Source organism: Amphiura filiformis, chromosome 11, assembly GCF_039555335.1.
Source record: "Amphiura filiformis chromosome 11, Afil_fr2py, whole genome shotgun sequence".
Lineage (NCBI taxonomy): Eukaryota > Metazoa > Echinodermata > Ophiuroidea > Amphilepidida > Amphiuridae > Amphiura > Amphiura filiformis.
This window is the reverse complement of record NC_092638.1, coordinates 33,507,837-33,534,146: the sequence shown is the minus strand read 5'-3', so window position 1 is coordinate 33,534,146 and position 26,310 is coordinate 33,507,837. Positions and strand designations below refer to the sequence as shown.

Below are 26,310 nucleotides of genomic sequence, written 5' to 3'. Positions count from 1 at the left end.
TTTTCAGTGACCACTCCCTAAATAAACCAAATTCTTTGTCAACAATTTTATTATGATTGCAAAGCATATAATCCCTCTCAAATCGTGTACAATATGAAGCTCATACAACATTCTGTTTTTTTGTTTTTTACAAAAACGACATTTTAGAGCAGTTTAGAGCCATAATTATGAAACGTGTGTAATTTAGCATATGGGGTGTTTTCGGTGACCACTCCCTAAGTAAACCAAATTCGTTATCAACAATTTTATTATGATTGCAAAGTATATAACCCACTCTCAAATCGTGTGAAATTTGAAGCTCATACGACATTCCGTTTTTGAGTTATGAGACAAAAACGAAATTTAGATGAAATATTTTGCATTCGGTAGAGACAATCAAGGAAAAAAGTCCTTGGAACGCTTGGCACACTCTGTCGAAATTCCGTGCAGAATTTCTTATGTTCATGGAAATGACCTATATTGTGTTTGGGAAGAAACATGACATCTACAACAATGATTTACCTTCCCTTTCCCCATCAAGCAATGTTGGAACACATTGGGGAACCGCTGAAGACATTGGCAGTTCTCAACATTGCACGGGGAGAGGGGTGACAGTTTTCCGTTATTTACACGCAAGCGTTCCAAGACTTTTTACCTTGATTGTCTCTACCGAATGCAAAATATTTCATCTAAATTTCGTTTTTGTCTCATAACTCAAAAACGGAATGTCGTATGAGCTTCAAATTGCACACGATTTGAGAGTGGATCATATGCTTTGTAATCATAATAAAATTGTTAATAAGAATTTGGTTTATTTAAGGAGTGGTCATTGGAAACATTTCTATGCTAAATTACTCACGTTTTTAATCATGGCTCTAAAATGCTCTAAATGTCGTTTTTGTCCATAACTCAAAAACAGAATGTTGTATGAGTTTCATATTGCACCAGATTTGAGAGTAGATAATATCCTTTTGAATCATAATAAAATGTTTGATAAAATTGTTGGGTTATTTAGGGAGTGGTCACTGAAAACACCTCCTATGCTAAATTACACAAGTTTCGTAATTATGCCCTCTACTGTAGTCAAATTTCGTTTTTGTCTCGTAACTCAAAAACACTACAAATACATTTATTTACAATATCACAATGTTTTGCAGCATGTTTCCAAAATATTTTCAATGTTATTAAAACTTCAAACATTTTGTACCCTTTACGATATAATCCAACATGTAAATGTTTTGTCTAAAACTTGTGTTTGCTGAGTATAGGCATATATAAATGTTTTCTGGAAAACTTGTGTATGCTGAGTATAGGCATATCCGAGCGAATCACAAAGATCATGATGTAACAATTTGAAACAACTCATTTCTGAATATTATTTCTATTAAGACACGCTTTTGCGATGAGAAAAACAAGAAAAAAAAACACAATTGAATATACTTTTAAAAAAAAGACCACCACTGGGACTCGAACCATTCACATCGGTCAATAGTCAAAAGGTTATCAGTCTGAGGACTAATCCGCTACGCCACGCTGCCATTTCGCAATCGAAGTAACAAGTTTTGTTCTTTTATAGTAATCAGGTATCGGGGAAAGTGTAAACTTGTATAGAGTGCTTGCACGAAAGGTCATGAGTTCAAATCATCCTCCAGACACGCTCCATAAGATATGCTAATGCATGGAGTACAAAGAATTACTTTGATCAAAACCAGTTAAACAGGTGATTGGTATTGTACTCCGTGCATTTGCATGTCCTCTGGAGCGTGTCTTTAGGATGGTTTGAACTTTGTGATCTTCCATGCAAGCACCCTATAGTAGAAACCTCAAAATGTATCAGTTTACCATAATGACAAAATGGTCCAAAATCGATATTTTATGTTTTTAGGCCGCATCTCACGAAGCGTCACGTTCGTTTACATTTGCTATACCAATTGAAAATGTTTTATTGCAACAGGAATGATATAAAATTTGTTAACAGTTAAGTTTACCAATTTGAATTGAAATAAATACGCATAAACAACTCATTTCTGAATATTATTTATATTAAAATACGCTTTTGCGATGAGAAAAAAAAAAAAAGAAAAAAAAAAGAAAACAACAATTGAATATACTTTTAAAAAGACCACCATTGGGACTCGAACCACATTGGTCAATAGTCAAAAGGTTATCAGTCTGAGGACTAATCCGCTACGCCACGCTGCCATTTCGCAATCGAAAGTAACAAGTTGTGTTCTTTTATAGTAGTCAGGTATCGTGGAAAGTGTAAACTTGTATAGTAAGAAATGGCAAGTGTATCAGTTTACCATAATGACAAAATAGTCAAAATCGACATTTTATGTTTTGAAACATCTCAATTGGTATAGAATGCTAAACGAACGTGACGCGTCGTTTGAGATGCATTTCAAAACATAAATGTTGATTTTGGACCATTTTGTCATTAAAAACTGAAACACTTTGCCATTTCTACTATACAATTTTTACACTTTACCTGATTTTGAATTAAAAGAACAAAACTTGTTATTTCGTTTGTGCAATGGCAGCGTGGCGTAGCGGATTAGTCCTCCGACTGTTAACGTTTTGGCTATTGACTGATGTGCATGGTTCGAGTCCCAATGGTGGTCTATATTTTTCTTTAAGTGTATTAAATTGTTGTTGTTTTTTTCTTTTATTTTTTCTCATCGCAAAAGCGTATTTTGTTATAAATACTATTCAGAAAAGAGTTGTTTCAAATTGTTACATCATAATCTTTCTGATTCGCTCGGATGTGCCTATACTCAGTAAACACAAGTTTTAGAGAAAACATAAATTTTACACGTTAGGTTATATCATAAAGGGTACATAACGTTTTAATAACATTAAAAACACATTTTGGAAACATGCTGCAAAACATTGTGATATTGTACGAAAATGCATTTGTAGTGTTTTTGAGTTATGAGACAAAAACGAAAATTGACTCAGTATCATACAGAAGAGGGCCATAATTACAAAACTTGTGTCATTTAGCATAGGAGGTGTTGTCAGTGACCAATCCCTAAATAACTCAACATTTTTATCAACAATTTTATTATGATTCAAAAGGATATTATCTACTCTCTAATCGTGTGCAATATGAAGCTCATACAACATTCTGTTTTTGAGTTATGGACAAAATCGACATTTTAGAGCAGTTTAGAGCCATAATTATGAAAAGTGTGTAATTTAGCATATGGGGTGTTTTCAGTGACCACTCCCTAAATAAACCAAATTCTTTGTCAACAATTTTATTATGATTGCAAAGCATATAATCCCCTCTCAAATCGTGTACAATATGAAGCTCATACAACATTCTGTTTTTGAGTTATGGACAAAACGACATTTTAGAGCAGTTTAGAGCCATAATTATGAAACGTGTAATTTAGCATATGGGGTGTTTTCGGTGACCACTCCCTAAGTAAACCAAATTCGTTATCAACAATTTTATTATGATTGCAAAGTATATAACCCACTCTCAAATCGTGTGAAATTTGAAGCTCATACGACATTCCGTTTTTGAGTTATGAGACAAAAACGAAATTTAGATGAAATATTTTGCATTCGGTAGAGACAATCAAGGAAAAAAGTCCTTGGAACGCTTGGCACACTCTGTCGAAATTCCGTGCAGAATTTCTTATGTTCATGGAAATGACCTATATTGTGTTTGGGAAGAAACATGACATCTACAACAATGATTTACCCTTCCCTTTCCCCATCAAGCAATGTTGGAACACATTGGGGAACCGCTGAAGACATTGGCAGTTCTCAACATTGCACGGGGAGAGGGGTGACAGTTTTCCGTTATTTACACGCAAGCGTTCCAAGACTTTTTTCCTTGATTGTAGGTCGTACGGGACTCAAACTCGGTGGGTGGGTGTAGTTCTGTCCTGGCAAGAAGATGTTTATGTTCGTTAAGTCGTCCGACCCGGGGCTCCTTCCCAGGGGTCATTTGAGGTCAAATGACTAAAACTGTCATATGGGCATGAAACTAGGTCCATGGGGCTCAAACTCGGTGGGTGGGTGTAGTTCTGTCCTGGCAAGAAGATGTCTATGTTCGTTAAGTCATCCGACCACGGGGTCCCCTCCCAGGGGTCATCTAAGGTCAAATTACTAAAAAGTGTCGTATGGGCATGAAACTTGGTAGGTACAGTCAACATTTAAAGCAGCATTTTTGAAGGTCATTTTGGGGTCATCCAAGGTCACCACGGGTCATCTGAGGTCAAATTAGTAAAAGCTCATATATGGGCATGAAACGTGGTAGGTACAGTCAACATTTAGAGTTATAAGTTTAGGTCATTTTGGGGTCATCCAATGTCACCCTGGGGTCATCTGAGGTCAAATTAGTAAAAATTGTCATGGGCATGTCACCATCAGCCTGGTAATCGCGCCCAGCCGAGAACCCCCAAATATGGGTAACCGCCTAGTCTATTTTAAAACTGATGCATCAATGACTATGTTCATCATGTCATATAGAGGCCTTGCATGCGACGTATCATCCCGTAAATATGGCGGACTACTCAAATGCATTCAACAAAAGCATGATTGCAATCTACCGTGACAGTTCGTCTCACACACATAATCCTGCACTACGATCAAATAGGTTGATGACAACATTTGATTGAATGGACTGCACTCCGCCATAACTACGGTGAAGGACACCGGTTGAAAACCTTTGTTTGGAGCCAATCAATAATTTCATGCAGGGCCTCTATTGTATCATTCTCACATAGATATAGAAATACTAAATTCGTTCACTATCTATATTTTTACTTCTAGTAGAGGTTAATCTAAGGGTTAAAGTTATGTTTTAGGTTAGGTTAGGATTTTTTAAAAGTACCCAGTACAGTGAACCTTATGGTACAAATGCGTGCGAAAATTTTAGCATAGGCCTATTGAAACTAAACTGGTGAAATATGGGACAAAAGTGGAATAAATTCGCGCAAAGCGCTAAAAATGGCATTCTGTGGCTATAAAATGGCCAAATATGAGGTTAATTTCGACACAAACCAATACACAGGCGTCAATATTGGGGGGGTGATTATATTGACCATCCCCTGGAAAAATATTGTGGCATTTATCCCCCCGATCTACGCCTATGTAATTTAGAGCCCTGTGACTCCATCGGTCTCCCCTCTCTCTCTCTCCTTCCCCCTTCCTTTTTTTCTTCCTCCCCTTAGCGGAAACTCTAATAGGCACAAAGGACCAATATGCGATACGTAATCTATTTCCTCTTCTTTCTATATCTAACCTCCTTGGGCCTACATATTAGTACTGGCAAAATTACGTAATTAATCGGATTAATTAACATACTGAGCAATAGGTGAAAACAATTTTGACAAAAGGAGTTGTCCTTGTCAATTTGTAGACATGTACTTTTGATTATTTACATAGCTTCTTCTCCAATCACTGTGTAAAACATCCATCCAAAAATCTGATTGCTATTATTATATGGATGAATGGACATATCACAAAAGGATTGCTTATCTCAATAGGGCATGTACTTAAGCATTTTTTTAACTGACCGGCGTTATTGGGCGTTTTATCGGAGGTCACCGAGTAATGCCGAAGATCAAAATCGATTTTATGTATTGTGTATGTATCATAGGACGCTCGTATTAATTGTCTCTATGCGCTTGAGAATTCAACAATATAAATAATTTTAGCTCTATTATAATACACATTAATGTTTTAAGCAGATAAAATTCCAAAATATAATACGTTTTCTGCCTTTGCTTGTCACGTGGTAGGCCTATGTTGAAGTTGCGATTATATTTTTAAATAAGTTTCAGCTGAATAACAAGAAGACAAGTGGCCTAGTGGTCTAAGGCGCTAGGCTCATAGAGTACTAAGCGTTGCGCCGTGAGTTCGAACCCCGCCTCTGCCAAACTTTAAAAGAAGTAAATTAAAATTTGCCTTTTTTTAATTTCATATTTGGGAAATGTGACTGGGAGAATTTATGTATGGTGTGGAGTGGTGTGATAGGACATGTACTTTAACTGGCCGGCGCGGTCCGGTGACTAAGGCTTTATTGGGCGTTTTATCGGCAGTCAACGAGTAATGGATAAAAATGACCACAAATGTTCCTGGAAAAATTGAGTTTATATGCTTTTCTATGGGGTTGACCCATAATTTTCATGTCAAAAAGGGGGCCCTGAAATTTTCGAGGTCTTTAAATGGGGGACCCCGAAAAAAATTTGCGATAAAATTGTTTTGCATCAGGCCCCCCCTTACAAGTGTTTGTGAACGGTCCCTTACTACAAAGGAAGATTAAACGAAACGATTATGAAGGGAATGATCGAAAGGCCAGCACCCCTTTTATAAAAGGTCACCCCTTTTATAAAACAGAAAAAAGAAAGCAAAATTAATGAGACTATCATCACACAAGACACATTTTTCGAACTGAGTTAAGTTGAGCCAAACAACTGAGGTAAGTAAACAGCCCGCGTACTTCGTTTATATCTATAAATGCGCTTTTACGCACGTGACCACCTCCGCGCTGCCAAAACAGCTTATAGACAGTAAGTCTCGAAGTGACCTTTTACATAGCGAGTCGTCTTTCTATACCTTTGAATGCAAAGGCGGAACAACATGAGACTGTTGTGCAGCAAAATTGTATATTTTGTTCAACGTTGTGATTTAATGGTAAACGTTTCCGTCGTTGAATATCTTTTCCGTCGTCCGTCGTCAAATACTTTCAAAATGTTGTTTTTGATAAAATATTACAAATAATTTTGCAATTCAATCATCATGCAGTTATTGTTAACTACATGTATGTACACAACACAGGGGCACTCACAATAGGCAATTGAACCCTACTTGTAGCGCTGTGTTGTAGATATAGGAGATGAACTAGTTAGCGTTATATATGAAAAAGTATAAAAGCTATGATTTTAGTACTTGCTCTATGTTTCAATTACTTATTCTTTTTCAAAATATCTGAATTTTCAACCCGGTACAAGCTTTAATAACGGGGACCATACATTTGTATGAGAAAGAAATATACCATCTATATCCAAACTCCCGTGTTATTCCAATGCACATTTTGCTTCACCGGGCCGCCCTGGCTTGGTCGTATTTGCAAGAGGGGTGTCACGAAACCGTAATAGGTACAAATTTAGCACTTTCTGTCAATCAAGTATGGTTTATTCTCTACATGTCAATCTTTAAATCATTAGCATAGTCCTTATAATAACGGGGACCGCCTTGATGAGTAAATGACAGCAAACCAGTGAAAAATACCCCAAAACTCAGTCAGTGGAGCTCCGCCCGTACATGTCAATAGCGTCAATCGATTGGATTAGTCGACCGTAGCGGACAATTCGATCGCTCATGGGATTAATATTATCACGTGGTAATACATTTGCGTTGGACAATCGATTACTATAATGGTTTAGTACTGCATATCTCGGTTTAATCTTCACTAAGCGGGTTTATGGCTGGAAAGGTCACGGTGAATTAGAGTTCACTGTCCCTTTCTGTATAGTGGTCAATGCATGATTACGCTTGCTGGTCATGTCGTGCCCATGGGTCACATGCGTATTTATAAAAGCGAATTTACCGATGTACACTGGTAAATAAATTCGCAATTTATTTCCAGCACCAATGTCGCCAATATGCATGCCACTCATTTCATCTGAATATTTTGTTCATTATACTGGATAATAGGATTCTGCATGCAGTTTCCAAATTCTATCACGCTTATTTTTATGAACACGTGCCATGTGTTCAAAAGATAATTACGACCACGCCCAAGGTATAGGCTAGGCTATATATATTTTGGTCATTAATATTTTACGGTACAAACAATAATGTACTATGTTTAGGAGTGGTTTAAAAGTGAATGGTACATCAATGAAATTGTCATTCGGTATGTTTGTCCTTTTGAACTTTCGTCATATTGTTAGAAAACATGGAGGATTAGAAAAACAAATTTTGCAAGGAGTTATGGAAGGTCTTCAAGACCGACGTGGAAGGGGAGGTCCAATAACATATTTTACAAACGACGCGAAGTTGGCTTCTAACCAAGGAAGGCATGGTGAAACGCACTTGGCAACAAATCCAGCTAGATGGAGTATACTTCCGAAGACATCTGAGGTAACCACATTTTCCTTTTTCTTTATTTGTGTTCATAACTCACTGACACTGTCAGGAATGTAAGTTATTTTACTGGGTGTCTTATTTTAGGATCCACAACTTATAAGTTCCCCCTAACGCTATTTGAAATAAATGAAAAAAACAAAACAAAAACAAAACAAAAACAAAACAGAAAAAACACGAAATGTTGGCACTCCCTGAAGCAAAATTGAAAAATGCTTCGATTTTGTTGAAAATGGTCCCAAATTATTCAGAAAAATAATAGTTTGTGCTGTGTAGGATGATTCATTACCTCAGTAACACATCAAAATCGACAATACCTATTGAGTCGCATTGAGTTCTATATATAAAATCAATTTGAACGTGACAAATTGTTGCCTGGATAAGAAAGCACCCAAGATAGTTAAATCTATCCTTTTTCTGATTTCTTGCAACAAGACAAATAATTTGAAACCGGTTTAATCAAAATCATTTTCGCCCCCAATACAACGGGCGTTGGAGTGGGGGCGAAGTTGATCACATGACGTCACAATGTTACTTTTTTGTCCATAACTCCATAACCGTACATCATAGATAGGTGAAAGTATACTTTTTCTGAATCCTTATTACCAGTGGATATGCTGAAATTTGAATTACGTTCTGGTACAACAGAACGAAATTACCACACATTGTCTATCAATAAAATAATAATGTTTGTTTTGAGCAAAGTGGGGATTACCAATTCTCACCAGTTTTAATAAGACAATAATGATTGACACACACACCACGAAGTTTCTCATCCAAAAGAATGAGAAAATTTAAATTCTTTCCATTTTGGCAGTGTCTCACCAAAATGTCCGTTTTCTCATTCAAAACTTCCTCTAGTGTATGGAGCATGTAATACACATAATCATGCTTAACTCGCGAAAGCAAAATCGTAATTAACTTCTTCGTGGATATCTACTGAAAAATGTCATAAAAAGAGGATGCTAGGATCACAAAATGTTCCTTTAAGTTGTTAATCAAATGGAGTTGATCATAATGCTTACTTAAATGGAAAAAAAATGACACAAAACTACAGAGTTGTAGTTTTAGGAAACTATGCTTGCTAGTTTATAGTGACTTTATAAATCTAATGATAAATCTTAAAGTGTATGTAGCTGGAATGAAAAGCCGTCCGTAAAATGAACATTTTGACCTTTGTATTGAAGATATACATTCCCCCCTCCCAAAAAAAACCCTTGAAATAATTTTTTTGGGAAAAAATGTATACGAAGGTCAAAATTTTCATATGATGGACGGCTTTTCATTCCAGCTACATACACTTTAAGTACATATCATTAGATTTATTAAGTTTACTTCGAGGACTGTTAAATGTAAAAAATATCATTTTTTAATAATTTGTCACAAAATTTGTATTATATTGCGAATTAAAAATCAAAACTCAAAATTATTTGATATCACTACGATATTCCTCGTATTCAGAATGTAGTTTGACGCGTCTGATGTGCTCTCAGGCCACCCAAAAATACGTCTCTATCCAAGCCCTTACCACACTACGATAATTTGCGTTGTTGTTGATGTTGTTTTTCGTATTGGCTCCTTTGCAACTTAATTTGCAAAGCGCTATAATTCCATCCCCTTTCCACTCTAGTTTAGACTTCTCCGTAGTCCACTTGCCCAATGCCCATTGTGCATACTCTTGCCATTACATAAGCATAAAACTCTGATTTGTATTAATTTGTGTACAATTGATAGATTTTCACATCTGATCTTTTCAGTCACCGTACTCCCTCTGTTTGTTAGCTTCCCAAGTGAATTATTTTTAGTCGGGCTTTCGCGATCAATAAACTGGTAGATTCCAAAATCTGAGTTGTTCAGTATTGAAATGAGCAAGTATAATTATGCCGAGATGTGTTGCATTCAATAACATACCGTAGTCGCATTGAGTTCTATATATAAAATCAATTTGAACGTGACAAATTGTTGCCTGGATAAGAATGCACCCAAGATAGTTAAATCTATCCTTTTTCTGTTAAGGAAAATTTTTATTAAGGAAAATTTTCATTGAAACAAAACAAAACAATTTACTCACTATTGACGGTTTCAAACCTGATGAATCTATTCAGTGTATCCTTTTTCTGATTTCTTGCAACAAGACAAATAATTTGAAACCGGTTTAATCAAAATCAGAGCAAATTTCATTTTCGCCCCCAATACAACGGGCGTGGGAGTGGGGGCGAAGTTGATCACATGACGTCACAGTGTTACTTTTTTGTCCATAACTCCATAACCATACATCATAGATAAGTGAAAGTATACTTTTTCTGATTTCTGTGTCACCCGGCTCTGTGGGAACATACATTATATCTTGGGATGTCGCATTAAAAAGTGTGCTTCTGTGTCACCCGGCTCTGTGGGAACATACATTATCTGCCACGGCCATCAGGATTCTGTCGGATATTTTAAATTATGGTGCAAATATATTGATCAGAATTCACTTAAACATTGCTGAAAAAACTGAGTTTTGTTGCAACTTTATAGCGCATGCGTAGTTCCTCAGTGAACTTATACGAGGTTTGAGGCGCGCTCAAAGCTCTCAACTGTGATACGAAATATATCCAGAGTTTTTCGGAACTGAGAGATAGATGCCGTTGGTGGCGTCTGGCCAGATGAAGGCAGACGTCACGCAGACGTCACGGGTCTATTAGATCTGTCGATTAAATGCACTTTTTGGCCCATATCTATGCTGTTTCGTATATTTATCAGCGTTTCCAACCCTTTTGAAACCATTCTAAGGCATTCCATGCGCTACAATGTCAAAATTGTGGCTACATCATAGATATCTCGGGCATCTCAGAGCATTACCTGGTTTTTCCATATGAAAGTAACTAAGGTACGTGTTCCATCAAAGCTTTCGTCGTGTGCTGCCACCTAGCGGTGGTTCCGGGAACGTTGCGTCTAGTTTATCCAATCACAATTAGGGAAACGACTTGATGGTATGATTACCCGGGTATGGTTATTTATCTTTGCACCACCATACATACCTATTATCCCTTTAAAGTGTGTCGGGGATGTGCCACGGTTTGGGGGCACCTTTTCAGCGATTTTGGTTCAGTTTTCAGTGGAGACTATAAATGCGCTCAATTGCGTGCATTTGGGCAAACGTGCCCCAAAGCGCCCAATTCCGACTAATTTGGGTTACATAAAGAGCAAAAAGTAATTATAGGGAAAGTCAGCATCCGAAGATCCTCCAGGAACCACAGATTATATTGTCAGACTATTTTCAGACATTAGATCTGATGCGTGGTTCAACTTTTGTGAAGTGACTCTTTGACCTTTCAATCATGCGTACGTCCCGTGTATATAATAGTTTCACTTCCTGAAATTCAGCATTGCTTACAAACAGTGACACATAAGGATAATACTTATAAATACTGAGCTGAGAGTTTCTGACGCGACGCAGGGCTACAAATTGCAGAGCTTTGCAGATATTGTAAAATATTTTTGGTTCGGAGTGATCTATTGAACATCAGAGCTCTTATTGAAAATCATCTGGCATCTGCAGAAGAGCAGTGAGCAGTGAAACTAACAACAAACATTTCAAGATATACGTATTAGGCATAAGTGTACATACGTTGTGAGTTACCACAAACACACTACACTAAATAATTAGCTAGTATTGCAATATAGCCGTAAAAGAAGAATTCGACAAAGTGTAAGTTAAGGGGGTACTACACCCCTGGCCAATTTTGTGCCTATTTTTGCATTTTTCTCAAAAATTATAGCGCATTGGTGACAAGTAAGATATGTATATTATAGGGGCAAGTACAACTACTGCACTGAAAATTCAGCAACTCAAGGCAAGTAGTTATTGATTTATTGATCAAATATTGGGTTTCCCTCATTTTTGACTGTAACTCCACAACTGTTGTCTGTGCTGAAATAAAATTACCAGTGCAGTAGTTGTAGTCCTTGCCCCTATAATATAAATATCTTACTTGTCACCAATGCTTTATAATTTTGTGTAAAATGCAAAAATAGGCACAAAATTGGGCAGGGGCGTAGTACCCCCTTAAATCCTGTCGTTTCCACAATATGTGATAGCAATTTAATATGTTCTTTGCATCAAATGGGATGAATGTACTGCACGACATGGTGACACCATGTGCATATTCGAGTTATTACGGGCGGAATGGCGTAAATCCGTAACGCAGAAAAGATGACATTTAGTAGTCCAGGAAATGTCAAGGCTTAAAACGATTCCAAAATGGTTAACATGGTTAAATTGGTTTCTCATCGTATCAGGGAAATGGTGGCGGAAGAACGATTCACAGCCTTAATTATAAGGTCCTTCAAAGTCTGAGGACTCAAAGGATCACGTGGCTACCCAATAAGGCACCCAATGACCTTGAATCACATCAAAACATTTTTGTGAGTTCATCACGTGTTTAAATGTCCTTGATGGAGTAACCACGTGACCTTATTATTGCAATTCACCTTTTCGGTAAATCCCATAAGCCTTTGCGAGTACACCTAAGAACTCGTCATTCTGCGTCACGCCGCTCCGCGCCGATGCGCACATCGTTTATCGAACATCGTTACTGCGCATTGCAAGTCGGCGTGACGTCAAATGACGAGTTCTCAGGTGTACTCGCAAAGGGTTATGGGATTTACCGAAAAGGTCAATTGCAATTCAAGAGTCTCACAACCCTGACGTATTTAGCTGGGTGGTATTGCATATAGTCACTGATCATGATAGTGTTGTTATCACTCTGACGTTGGGCGTAGTCTGGTTTTGGAATGGCAAGCGATTCATGTTGTATTTTAAACATAGTCGTATAACGTAAGCCGGACTTGTTTTCTTCTTTGTTCCAGTGTAGGCCATTGCCATTTTTGGAGAATCTGGGTCATGGAGCCCTCTGTTCTGTTGTAGTTCTTGGTGACAAAGTGCGCTACCCTGTGCTGTATCATTTCAAGACGGTGATTTCAAATCATTTCAAGTCCGATGATGTATCGTAAAAAGGGTCCCATACAGCACATGCATATTATTTTGTGTAGTTCTGTACAACCTTCTTGCGTAATCTATTTCCTGGCACGTTACAGAAATCACTTGAACCATTTGGTGACCAACTAGGCATCTGGACATTTTGTGGACTTCAGATTCTTCGTTCAATTGGATGTCTATCTTTCCGCCATTACCAGCACTGGGAAATGCCCACCGTAACCATTATGTGACACCTTCCAACAGTGGCGTAACTAGGGTCGGTAGCGCCCGGGGCAAGAAACAAAATTGGCGCCCCTACCCCCACCCCAGAATTTCAGTTAATTCTGGACAAATAAGGCCTACCACTAATTAATTTTGGTTACTAGAAGTTGCATATCGGTCTTAAAATGTTCTTTCAATTGATTTTGTGTTGAAAATTTTGACTTTCATCACTTGGAGGGGCGCAGAATCGATGCTGGGCCTGGCTGAATTGGTCAATTTGGCGCCCCCCTAACGGTAGCGCCCGGGCATGTTGCCCCCCCCCTAGTTACGCCACTGCCTTCCAATATTGATTAGCCTGGTCTTAATATCATGATATCATGCAAAGAATATTGTCATATAGTACAAAACGTGAAATCGACCTCGGGAAATGGACAAGATGTTTAGTTTACAGTTTGCCGAATTCCCGGGGGGTTCACTCACATAAATGGTCTGTACGCATGCGTGACCAAAAAAGCAAGGGGGTGTTTTTTTTAGGCAAGGCAAGTTACGCAAGTGACGCATTTAGGGTCTAAAAACACTGATTTTTAAGAATAAGGGTAGTTTTCTGAAGCTGAACAACTTGTTTAGGGTACCTTTTCACATTTTTGGTAAATTACGAGTCCATAAAGGGTCCATTTTTTCATTTTTACTAGCCAAAAAACTCATTTGGGGGTAAATTTTATATTAAATTACCTTATTAAGGGCCTAAATTTGCTGGTAGGGTAAAACTCGTTTAGGGGGTGTTTAAAGAAAATTTGGTCACGCATGCGTACACTATCATACTTGAGTGGCCCCCCGGGGCCGAATTCTTCTTTTCAGCTATGTTGCAATACCTTTGTGTTTCCATATTTGACATTATGTATTACATTGAGGTGGGCACTTATCATGCCTATTGTAGTCGAAATTAAAGCTACGACGCACTCCAAACAGATGTGAAGGTGGGGATGCACATCATCATTTTTTCAAGTATATCATCCCCGGAATTCAGAGATGGTGCGGTGGGTCTTTGGGATTTTGTTTATACCTAAAGTCACCCTATATCTCAGGGCCTGCACATTTATATCATCATTACATCGGTAATAAGGCCTTTTCTCATGCAGCGTCGGCCCACAACTTTTGATATTCACCATTTGTTGTATTTTACCATATTATAGAAAACAGAAGGTTAACAACATCATGGCAACACTGGACAAATCTGTCAAAAAAAGCATCGATAAAGCATTCAAATACTTGCAGAAATGTGACGATTATACAAGTTCTAAAGCAGAAGCAGCCCTTTCGACAATATGGCAGAGCCAAACAGGGGATATAAAACAAATAGGCTTATATTTGTCTACTCAAGGGTATGGGCAGTTGTTTGGTAGAATGTGGAGTCCGTTGAGTGGCTTTCTAACAAGAGAGCAATGGGGGAAGGCTGGATTCTCAAACTTAAATCTTATGTTGCAGACTTACCTTAATTTTACCGATATTTGCCCTGAGCTGTGTGTCGAGTTGGGAAAATGTGGGAGTATTCCGATGCTTTTTGCGGGGTTAAATGAACTCGGCAACTACTTCGAACAAGAGAAAGAATTCAAAATGATAAAAGGTCCAGTGCAAAACATACTTTTCCTTCTCTGCAATTCCATATCTCGGGCTGGCAGCAACCGAAAATTCTTTCGAGAAGCAGACGCGTATTGTATCTTCAAGAAGTACCTGACATCACAAAATGGAATGGTTAGCCTGTTGTCGCTCATGATCCTTGCATATGTCGTTGATGATACAGAAAGTGGTATTCTTGCAACTTTAAATGGAGGAGTAGCTATTCTTATTAAATGGTTGCAGAATGCAACGAAGTCATCAAATCACGAAGTGGGTTTTTGTGGGGTAGGAGGGTCTGCTAAAGAGATTCTCGATTGCGTGAATCGTTTATCGATTAATGACAGTAACAAACTCGAGATTGAGAAAGAAGGCGGCATTCCTGCCATAGTGCGCATGTTGCAGGATGATTTTAATGAAGAGGAACAGTGTGTGGCTGCTGAAGCCGTGTGGAACCTGACATTTGTGGAGTCAATCAAGAAAGGCCCTCAACTCCAAGAAGCAGTTCCATGTAAGTATGATATGAATTAGAATTATTTATGAGAGCACCACTTACTCTGTGACAAATAATGTTGCATTTGTTCAATTTTGAAGAAGGAAACGATAGAAAGAACCAACATGAAACCAATATTGCATAACGAACACATTGTCACTTTTATCCCTTTCGTGGCACAGTAAAAGGAGTCAAACCTGCATATTACAGGACCGAGTGCACATCTCTCTTTCGTTAGCGATTAGGCCAGACTCCATATGAAATGTTGCTGTGGGGGATCGCCACACCTCCTCCATCCACAGCGAGTATGTTACCTTTACAGCATTTAAGAAAGCCGGTACCCATTTAGACACCTGGGTGGGGAAGAGTAATCGAGGTAAAGTGCTTTATTCAAGGGCACAACACGATGGCGTCGCCGGGGCTCGAACCTGCAACCTTATGAGTCTGAGCCCGTTCCGCTTGGCCACCGTGCTCCTGTTTTATTATAACTACGGAGGGCGATATCTCCAATTTATTTTTCAGTGTAAAATAGTTTTTGGCGTTGCCGCTACTCGCGTTCGGCGAATTGCTTAAAACGCTTCACGTATCTTAGTACGTTTGCAAGTAGTAAATTTAAAATGTACCACATTTCGAGCTATCGAGCCAATTTGTGTGTAAGTCTAAATGGATTGAGCCATGTACCATAGATGTAAATTAATCGTTGTTGTTGTGGCGAAGGGTGAATCTCCGGATCGGAAAGTACATGTATATTCATACCCAAGTTATGATATGGTCCTTTTACAGTGTTAGATAAATTGCGGCACTCAACGAACAGAGATCTTCGGAATGCCAGTGCCTTTGCTTTTTGGGAGATCAACAACAACCGACACGAAGATCTGCCAACAAGAGAGAGCATTCCACAAGAGTCCCCACCATCATACGAAGAAGCTATCAAGGAACCCAGACAGGCGATGGCACACACAGCCAAAGTCATGATTAGCTACCAGTGGGATTTCCAAAGTATTGCAGAAAAGATCAGGGATGATTTGGTTAACCACGGCTATAGAGTGTGGATGGATGTCACTCATTTGAGTAAGTAATAAGTAACATATAATGGTGTTAAGTTATCGTTACTATTCAAGCATATTAAATAATTAAAAACTTTTAACACTTGACCGGATTATAACTATTGATGTGCTAATCATACCTCACTTTTGATCGATTCCTAAACATGTATTGCACAATCATGACAATTAGGCGCCTCGTGATCAGTACTTGATACCATCCAGATGCAGATCATTGATTGATATTTGAATCCGTGGAGGAATGGAGATTTTCGTAAAATTCTTATACTTCAACTATATAATTCAACTTTGTAAATGAATTCGGTCATGTTTGATTAGGGAATACCCAAAAAGTTTCCAACGGTAAAGTTCTTTCAGGAACATCGTTTTGCTAAGTGTCCGGCAATCACAACATTATGTCTTATATGTTAGAAAAATAATTATCAAGCACGAATCACATGGTGTTATTTAAAACAAACTCATATTAACCATAAAAACGAATAAAAACAGCCATCTCTCAACACGCGATATTCAAAATTCCCGCGCCCAAATTGTCTAGAGCAATGACGTCCCAAATGAAGCCTAACGACAAATGAGCACAAATAACCATGACGTCATTGCTCTAGAACATTTCACCGTGTTGAGAAATGGCTGTTTTTATTCGTTTTTATGGTTAATATGGGTTTGTTTTAAATAAAACCATGTGATTCGTGCTTAATAATTATTTTTCTAATATATAAGACTTAATGTTGTGATTGCCGGACACTTCCTTTAATATTAGCATTTCAAGTGTAAGCGTCTATGCTATATAACATTATTTTGAGAGCAGCAATGTCAGTTGTGGCTATTTTTTTTATTGTTGTTTACTAGCTTAAGCCCCCAGTGTCAATCGGAAAAAATGCATATTACTGGTAAGTACAAAGAATACAATTGTATAATTGTTCCTTTACTGTACAATATCAGCAAAATCATTTTGTTGTTCTTATCTGTAGGGGCTGACATTCTGAGCTCCATGGCCGAAGCTGTAGAAAAGTCCGAGATAATTCTCATCTTCATGTCCGAGACATACAAGAACAGCCAAAGTTGCAGGACAGGTACTTATTAATCTAATCATGTTTAGATCATATAAACATCTCAAAAAAGTAACTGACCCCCCCTTAAATAATGACCATTATTCAAAAACGGGTGATTGTATACAGAAGCAGAATTTATTTCTGCACATTTTGACACCTCATTTGTAGCAATTGCCTAAATATTGACGTCACAGCGTACATTTAAATCAATGTAGCCAAAGATCTGAAAGTTGCAGTAAATTCTACTGATTTTGCATTCAGTGTAATGGAAGGAAATCTGTGTAATGATACCTGAGTGTTTTTGTATTGTAAAACATTGTATATAAGCTTACATAAGTGCAACTTTCAAATCTGGACCTCACTACATTAAATTGACCGGTGTTTTATTGTTTTCTGGGCTATCGTATCAAATGAGGTGTCAAAATGCGCAAAAATAAATTCTGCTTCCAACGCCTTTTTCAGTTTTGCAATACAATAGCCCCTTTTTGAATAATGTTCATTGTTTAAGGGGTTAGTTACTTTTTTTGAGATGTTTATATTGATTATGATGCATTGACATTAATCACTGTGCTTATTGACTTCTAACTTTTCCCATACTTTAGAATAGTTTTTTTTGAGCGTCTCGGTTTATTGTTTCTAAAGCATAGCATGAGAACCTTCATGAGTTTCCCAGCAAACACACAAATAATGTTTTTAAAACGTTATTAAACGTGTTTGGTTTCTGTCAAAATGTTTTAATATTTAATTGTCGAGTTATATTAAGTTCATGGAAACGGTTTTTTTAATGTTTTATATGGTAAAAAACCAAAACATCACCATTTTAAAAATTTTGTCAAACTGTTATTGTAAATATTTGTTGGCAAATATTCTTTTGCAAAATATTTGTTCATCATTATGTCAGAACGTTTTGCTGCAAGTTTTCAAAAGTGTTTTTGATTATTGTTAATAATATGTTTATGCACTTTATATAACCCAACATTTTCCCGACGTATACTGTAAAACGTTTTCTTTCTGTGTAACCACATACATATTGACTACAACTAATTTATTATTTATAGGAAAGGTGACTTAAGCTGAATTTATACTCGATCGCCGAGCGATGTGATTAATCGCTTTTGAAAAAGCGATTTGCAATCGCCGAATTTTGCGATGCATCGCCCGTCGCTTTTGCATTTATACTTATCACGGCGATAGCGATTGCAGACGGCAATTAAAATATTCTAAATGCCACAAAATACATTTTTAAAACATCAGTTGCTGTCAGTAAGTATTGCTTTGAATTAATTCATCACCAAAAATTAATAATCAAGAAAGGTAAATTAATTAGCAAAATAATAGATCCAGATGGTTGTATATGATTGGTTGACGCAATCACGTGTCAAGCGATATCGCAGGTAAGTTGAGATTTCTTCAACTTGCAAAAGCGACGTCGTTTTTGCCTCCGCGATTTGAATCGATTGATCAGCTTGACGCTCTGGAAATGTAAGTAAACATTGAGCATAAATTCAGCTTTAGAAATGTAAATGCGAAACATGTAGGCTACAGCCCAGCAAACACAAAATGTTTTAAATATATTTTGGATTTTGAAAAACGTTTTAATAACATTAAATGCCGGGTTATATAAAGGTCATGGAAACGTTTTAAAAAAAACTTTGTATTGAAACACACTAAATACATGTAATATTTTCAAAATGTTATTGTAAAATAATTTTTGAAAACATTATTGCCAAATATTATGTCAACACATAAATAATATAATGTTAGAATATTGGCAGTATGTTATCAACAAATGTTTCGGAATGTTATGAAAACGTTTTATACCCTTTATATAACCCCACATTTAAACGTTTTCTGGCAACCTTTTCGCGAATGATGTTGAAAACGTTTTGTGTTTGCTGGGAGGGTTCAACTTGGCATACAGTCATCCCCATCATAATAATGTAATTGAAGCTGATGGAATAATAATAATGAAAACCTTTCCTTGAACAAGGTGTGTATTAAAGGAGTGAATCAAAGGGAACCTGTTCAAATCCTGTATTGGTCAGTCGAATTTTCCTTTCATTTGCTATGATTTAGGTTGTGTGATCTGTTAAGGGTACTACACCCCTTGATAATTTGTGACTACTTTTGGATATTTCTCAAAAAATAATAACACACTGGTAACAAAAGTTATGTATATTAGAGTGGCAAGGAATCCAGTTACTACACTGGAATTTCAGTGACTCAAGACAAGCGATACATTATTTATGATAAGAAAAGAGGTACCGCTAGAATGTACCTCATTTCGTAACATATATAATGAACCTGTCTTGAATCACTGAAATTTCAGTGAAGTAATTGGATTCCTTGCCACTATAATCATGATAATATAAACTAAACCCAGAAAGTATCGAAACGATTATAGATGGTCAGATATATCGGGAATTGAAATATATAGCAAAAACTTATTTAATGTATATAAAGTGCAGCTTTCTCCTGCGCATTTTGATACCTCTTTTCTTGCTCTACGATATCATTTGGTCGAGTTATGGGCGCTTGAGTGGCTTCAAGTCGGATTTTGAAAGTTGCACTTAGCTCCTATTCAAGCGTTGTACTGTGACCAATAAATGACCATTGCTTTTGTCCGCCAAATTCAGTGATAGACAGTGATGGTGGGCACACCCAACCCAAGTATTGAGATGTCAGCAGAAAGAGTTAATGAGATAAGTCAGAGATAAGTAAAGGGTAGCAAGTATTGGAAGTTGGAAGTCGAAGGAGTAAAATAAAGTAAAGTTCATGGTTAAGTAAACAGAGCACATCTTTGTCTTGATTGTGTGTGTGTGTATGCACGACGAACGCATTTGGCTTGAATAGGAGCCAAGTGCAACTTTCAAAATCCGACTTGAAGCCACTCAAGCGCCCATAACTCGACCAAATGATGTCGTAGAGCAACAAAAGAGGTATCAAAATGCGCAGGAGAAAGCTGCGTTTTATATACATTTAATAGGTTTTTGCTATATATTGCAGTTCCCAATATATCTGACCATCTATAATTGTTTCGATACTTTCTGGGTTGAGTTTACATAACTTTTGTTACCAGTGTGTAGTTACTTTTTGAGAAAAATGCAAAATTAGACACAAAATTTATCAGGGGGTGCAACTGTTCTCGTTGATTCTGGAATGTTTATAACAATGCTATCCTATGGCATGGTTATCGTTTTGCAGAAGCAGAGTATGCATACAAGCTCAAGAAGAAAGTAATTCCCCTACTTGTACAACAAGATTACACACCAGATGGATGGCTTGGTGCTCTGCAGGGAATGCAGCTCTACTATAAGTTCTTTTCTGAGGATCTCACACAAACAGATTTGGCATCACTCTTGACAGCTTTGGAGGAATTGACACCAGATGCATGTAGAAGACTCCCTGATGAACATGACGGTGAGAGTAGCATAAGTACAAAAAGTACATGCAAGAGGCATTGCATCATTTATTTTGAGGAGGAAGCTTCACAAAAAATGCCCAACTTTAATTATCATTATGATCAATACAGGCCGTATCAAAATGATTGGTACCAATCAGTTGTGATGGCTATTGAAAAGCCTGCTTCTTCCAAATGCAACATAGGGTACTATTGAAATTATCATAATTTATGGTTATATGACTGTTTATGACATTAATTATCAAATTTACTGGATCTTATGGTGCATTTTGATGTGGCATGCAGTCATGCCCATGATCACGGGATACTGTTATACTGTTAGGTACCGATCATTTTGATAGAGCTTGTATCAGTGACATTTGGGTTTGAAGTTGATGCAGTTGCTAATTGCATAAAATGCAACTATCTGTGAGTTTGAGTGGTATTTAAAGGAAGGTGACCTGATATATTAGGGAAATCAAATTCTTTAAAACTTACATATAACATAAAATGTCATCCCTTTCAAGCACTCATGCAAAAAGAAAATGTAAATGGTTTTTGTAAATGTGACTAATTCCTAATGGAATTACCGACATTTATACAGTATGATATTGGTAGTCTACGGTGTTTTTATTAATGATAATCATCATGATCATGTAATATATTGATTTCAAGTGAAAGGCCCTATTTTTCTCATAAACATATTGAAATTATAAGTTCCAGCTCAGTGTATTTCCCCAAGATATCATCAAAAAACTGCCTAATTAGTCTCAACTATGGTATACCATATTTGAGACTAAGTCGGCAGTTTTTTATGATTTTTTTGGAAATACACCGATTTGGAACGCCAAATTTCAATATGTTTATGAGAAAAATATGAGCTTTCATCTGATACCAAAATCAGCATTTTGATGAGGTAAAGTGGGGGATGAGATTTTCAATCAGGTTACCCACCTTTAAGATTAACGATATATTATACAGTGACTTTATTGCATGTGGACGAAAGTACACTTCTATGAATGATTACAACAAATGTTAAAACCACTTTTTAATCATCATTTTCATTCTAGGCCCACTCGGAGCTACACAAGCAACCACAGTCCATGCTACACTACCAAATCCCAACTCATCTGTTTGCAACTGGACTGAAGAAGATGTCCAAGTTTGGCTGAGGAAGAAGAAACTTGATGACCTGTGCGAAACACTGGACACACTTGAAGGCAGCCATCTTGAAAAGATGTACAGTGACTACTCCAGGGATCCAAAGGAATTCAAAGAAGAGTTGAGGTCGGATTACCAAATGAATGCAAAGACGTGTCTTAAGTTCACAGTTGCTCTTGAAAAATTGTTCAAGAACTAAATCTCCAAGTAACCCTACATAAAAGGCCATAATATATGTGAAAATTGTGCCTGCATTTGTAACTTTTGTGAAAAAGTTTTATCATTTGAGTTAGTAAATAGCAGCCAACAAGCGAAAATCGCTTACAGAACCAACAATGTAGCCTCTATTGCAACAGAAAAATCAAGCAAACACATCAGACTATGTACTGGCCTTACCCAGTAAATAAGGCCATAAAAACATCTTTAAAACGTTTTATATGAAAAAACACAAGAAGTTTTTTAAAATGCGGTCAAAATGTTATTGCAAAATATTTTGTCAACACCTAATAACATTATGTTAGAATGCTTTGCATTCAGTTTTCAAAAATGTTTTTTGAATGTTATTAAAACATTTAAACATTTTCTGTAAAACGTTTTTGTTTGCTGGGATAAGGCTTCTTTTTCCTACCATCGCTGTGCAGGAAAACCTTCCATGTGCATGTAAACACAAGCCCAGTTCTAAAACCATTCCTATGTGCAAATTACTGCCCAATAACAATTTGGGGATTTCTATCTAGTCTTAAGGTTTGCTAGTCTGAAAACAGGTTTGTACCCAGGTTTTCCTTTCAAAGCTGCATGAAATGTAAATAACCTTTCTTGCCCAGCCTAGCCTTTCTAAAAGGCCTGTTGGTTATTTTCCTTTGAAAATCATCCTAACAGCCAGAAGTTAAAGAGTGCCGCTACAACCTCATTCCTCTTAATCATGTTACATATCTGTATCCAGTAAATACACACAAGCAATTAATGACCAACTTTGTCCACAGTATCATAGAGGTAAACATATTCATATGTATTAAATGTCTGTCTTTCATTTAATTCTTACTTTTTACACACATTTACAATTCATATATACAGTCAGTTCAACAACACTGCATTGACAACAATACATTTCATGAGTTTAAGCATATCAATATCATATCACATAAAACAATTAGAAATTTATAACGAGATTTCATAGTTCTAGTCCAATAAAACAGGACTCACTGTGGATGTTTCATATCTTACAGACTCCTTTTTTGACACTGTTGATGTTGTGACAAAAAGAAATTGTTTAGTGTATTACACTTGCACTGAATGGAATAAAGGAGTTAATTGATATTGATAAGAATTTTGAAAGTACATAATAAAATTAGACAATAGATCTTTCAATATTTGGCATTTCACTACTTTGTAATGTTCAAGTTTACTAATTACCCATAATGAGCAAAATCTATATGACCTGCCCCCACGAAATGAGCGTAAAGTTCAGTGTTCGATTTTCATCTATTTTTTTGTGTAGCAAAAACTGCTACTCACTTTCAGATTTGAGTATATTCCAAAATTGTGAGTAGCAATTATTTTCACCATATTTTGTGGATTTTTTTGTATACCTTTTACCATTGCCAAAACATTCCTACTTTCAGGGAATTCCTGCCATAACTGTAACTATCAGCCTTGTACACCCTGCTTGCAAGTTCGTAGACAAATGCAGTGGCCAGTGACTGATTTTTGTATATTTTTTTTGTGTAGCAAAAACTGCTACTCACTTTCAGATTTGAGTAGCAATTCCAAAATTGTGAGTAGCATTTTGCTACGCTAATCCAGGTAAATCGAACACTGGTAAAGTTGCAAGTTGGTAGTTTCAAGACACCTGGCTGCTAAGTTGATGTACTTTGTTTGACGCGCACCTGTAAAGTATGTCTTTGTGAATGGGGTATTCTGTATGCCAGTAGTACACTGTAACTCCTTTGTGAATAACATACAGCATGCACAATAGGGCATTCACAAAGGACATACTAGTGGCTTGTACATATGTGCATCAAACAGAGAACATCAATTCAGCAGCCAGGACGTCTTGGGCTCCTTTGTCTTGAGGTAAATTTCATGTGCAAATAGAGAGCTCCCTCCTCTGAAATTCTAACAAGAATTAAGGTTCTGTGCCCTTATTTGCTGGTGGGAATTTTACGGGAGGGCACTTTCAGGTTGTGCCTAAAATTCCACATGTCAAGGGAGCCCATATCGCCATTCGCAGGACCTTTACGGTAGTTCAAGAAAAGTTGGATCTTCATTTTGGCTTCCCTAACATGGCAACAGCCTTCCAAATCTTGTGATTCACAATACGATGTGTTGTCAGAGGTTTTCATGCGAGCGTGACAATAACCATATTGAAATGAATCAACAAATAGAAAATGGATCTACTATAATTGTTAATTGCTGTGTTAGTGTACATTTGTGTGTAACATCATTATGCTGACATTTTGGGGGTGAAACTTTACCTAAAGGTGGGACTATACTCTCATCAGTAATAGGAAGTTATTTTTCCATATCAGTGTATTTAATTATTTTTGGAATGGATATATAGTAAGTCTCATAATAAATTCACCCCCAATTAGTGCTAAATAAGCACATTTTATGAAGGCCTCACATAACGTGAACAAACCCAATATTAACATAATATTAATTTTCCGAGTCGTGAGCTGCATCAGTTTATACATAATTTTGCAGAAAACAAAAAGTTTCATAACATTATGTGATCTGCTCCTACAAAATGAGTGTAAAGTTGCAAATTGGTAATTTTGAGACCTCCTGGCTGCTGAGTTGATGTTCTTTATTATTGCACATCATGTACAAGCCAGTAGTATGTCCTTTGATGTGATTGCCCTATTGTGAATGTTGTCTCCCATTCACTGTCATGTAAAGCATGCTCCATTCACAAAGAAAGACATACCATATTCGTTCCATTAACCGCCCATACCCCTATAAGCGCCCACCCAGCGACTTTACTACACATGACCCCAGTGTTCGATTTTCATCTATTTTTTTGTGTAGCAAAAACTGCTACTCACTTTCAGATTTGAGTATATTCCAAAATTGTGAGTAGCAATTATTTTCACCATATTTTGTGGATTTTTTTGTATACCTTTTACCATTGCCAAAACATTCCTACTTTCAGGGGAATTCCTGCCATAACTGTAACTATCATCCTTTTTCTCCCTTCTTGCAAGTTCGTAGACAAATGCAGTGGCCAGTGACTGATTTTCGTATATTTTTTTTGTGTAGCAAAAACTGCTACTCACTTTCAGATTTGAGTAGCAATTCCAAAATTGTGAGTAGCATTTTGCTACGCTAATCCAGGTAAATCGAACACTGCATGACCCTCTATCACTATGTGCAGGATCCATGCATGCAACTACTCATGTATCAATCACAGAGCCATCAACACACAAAGTCCATATTCTGGGCCATTTTTTACATATGTAATTATGTAAACAATATAAAAAATAAGCGCCCACCCAAAATGACTTTGTTAAGGACCCTGGGTGGTTAATGGAATGAATACGGTACTTCTGGCATGTACAGGTGAGCGTCAAATAAAGAACATCAGTTCAGCAGCAAGGGGTCTCAAACCTACCAACTTGCGACTTTACACTTATTTAATGGAAGCAGGTCACATACCGTATTTCGTCAAACATGAATATTCATGAGCACATTTTGCCAATTTTCCTCATTAACTTCATCAATATATTGGCAAAAATGATAAAATACAAAGAAACTAAAAACATGTATACCTTCAAACAAAAACTATTTTGCTCAGTTTTAGAACGATAATTCCCGTTAAAATCATTAGGTAAACGTAAAACTCACGCTAAAATGATGAACTATGAGCTAGAAACACTGACTTCTGGTTCACTTCCGGGTTTCTGATCCAGATTTTCACCAATTATTGACGCTATTATCGACCATGTGGACAACTTGGTAAGCTTACTACACAAGATAGCATGGAAATATCGGCATTTTTGAAACAAAAAAAAAAAAAAAAAGTGGTGGGGGCGTTTATTTGAGGGGGGGCGACTATTTGACGAAATACGGTATTGCCATTCATTTCATTAGTAAATTCTTCAAAGTCAGATATTTCATATAGTGAATGCATCACTAGAAATAAAATGAAAATTATTACCTTTTATTACTAAATTCAATATTAAATTGCATTGTGAAATAATTGCATGACATTACAAATAAAACTTTGCCACCATATTAAGAATATGAAATGCTAA

The 26,310-nt window shown here is 36.9% G+C and overlaps 1 protein-coding gene across 2 annotated transcripts; it reads left to right on the top strand.

Moving 5' to 3' along the window:
- Positions 1 to 11,441: 11,441 nt before the first annotated feature.
- On the top strand, positions 11,442 to 23,296 carry LOC140164753 (uncharacterized). 2 transcript variants are annotated; one of them, XM_072188120.1, is made up of 6 exons: positions 11,442 to 11,704; positions 14,467 to 15,398; positions 16,164 to 16,451; positions 17,416 to 17,517; positions 20,701 to 20,916; positions 21,967 to 23,296. In XM_072188120.1, the coding sequence occupies exons 2-6, from the start codon at positions 14,489 to 14,491 to the stop codon at positions 22,254 to 22,256; spliced, it is 1,806 nt and encodes a 601-aa protein (XP_072044221.1). In that variant the 5' UTR covers positions 11,442 to 11,704; positions 14,467 to 14,488; the 3' UTR covers positions 22,257 to 23,296. The 2 variants fall into 2 exon arrangements, with proteins under 2 accessions (XP_072044221.1, XP_072044220.1); XM_072188119.1 differs by having other exon boundaries at positions 11,442 to 11,782.
- Positions 23,297 to 26,310: the final 3,014 nt, after the last annotated feature.

What these genes read in the sequence shown, in the direction of transcription:
- LOC140164753 (XM_072188120.1), top strand. Translation starts at nt 14,489, where the DNA reads ATGGCAACACTGGACAAATCTGTCAAAAAAAGCATCGATAAAGCATTC. An exon ending in CAGCCAAAGTTGCAGGACAG is followed by an intron (nt 17,518 to 20,700) that starts GTACTTATTAAT and finishes ATCGTTTTGCAG; the next exon opens with AAGCAGAGTATGCATACAAG. An exon ending in ACTCCCTGATGAACATGACG is followed by an intron (nt 20,917 to 21,966) that starts GTGAGAGTAGCA and finishes TTTTCATTCTAG; the next exon opens with GCCCACTCGGAGCTACACAA.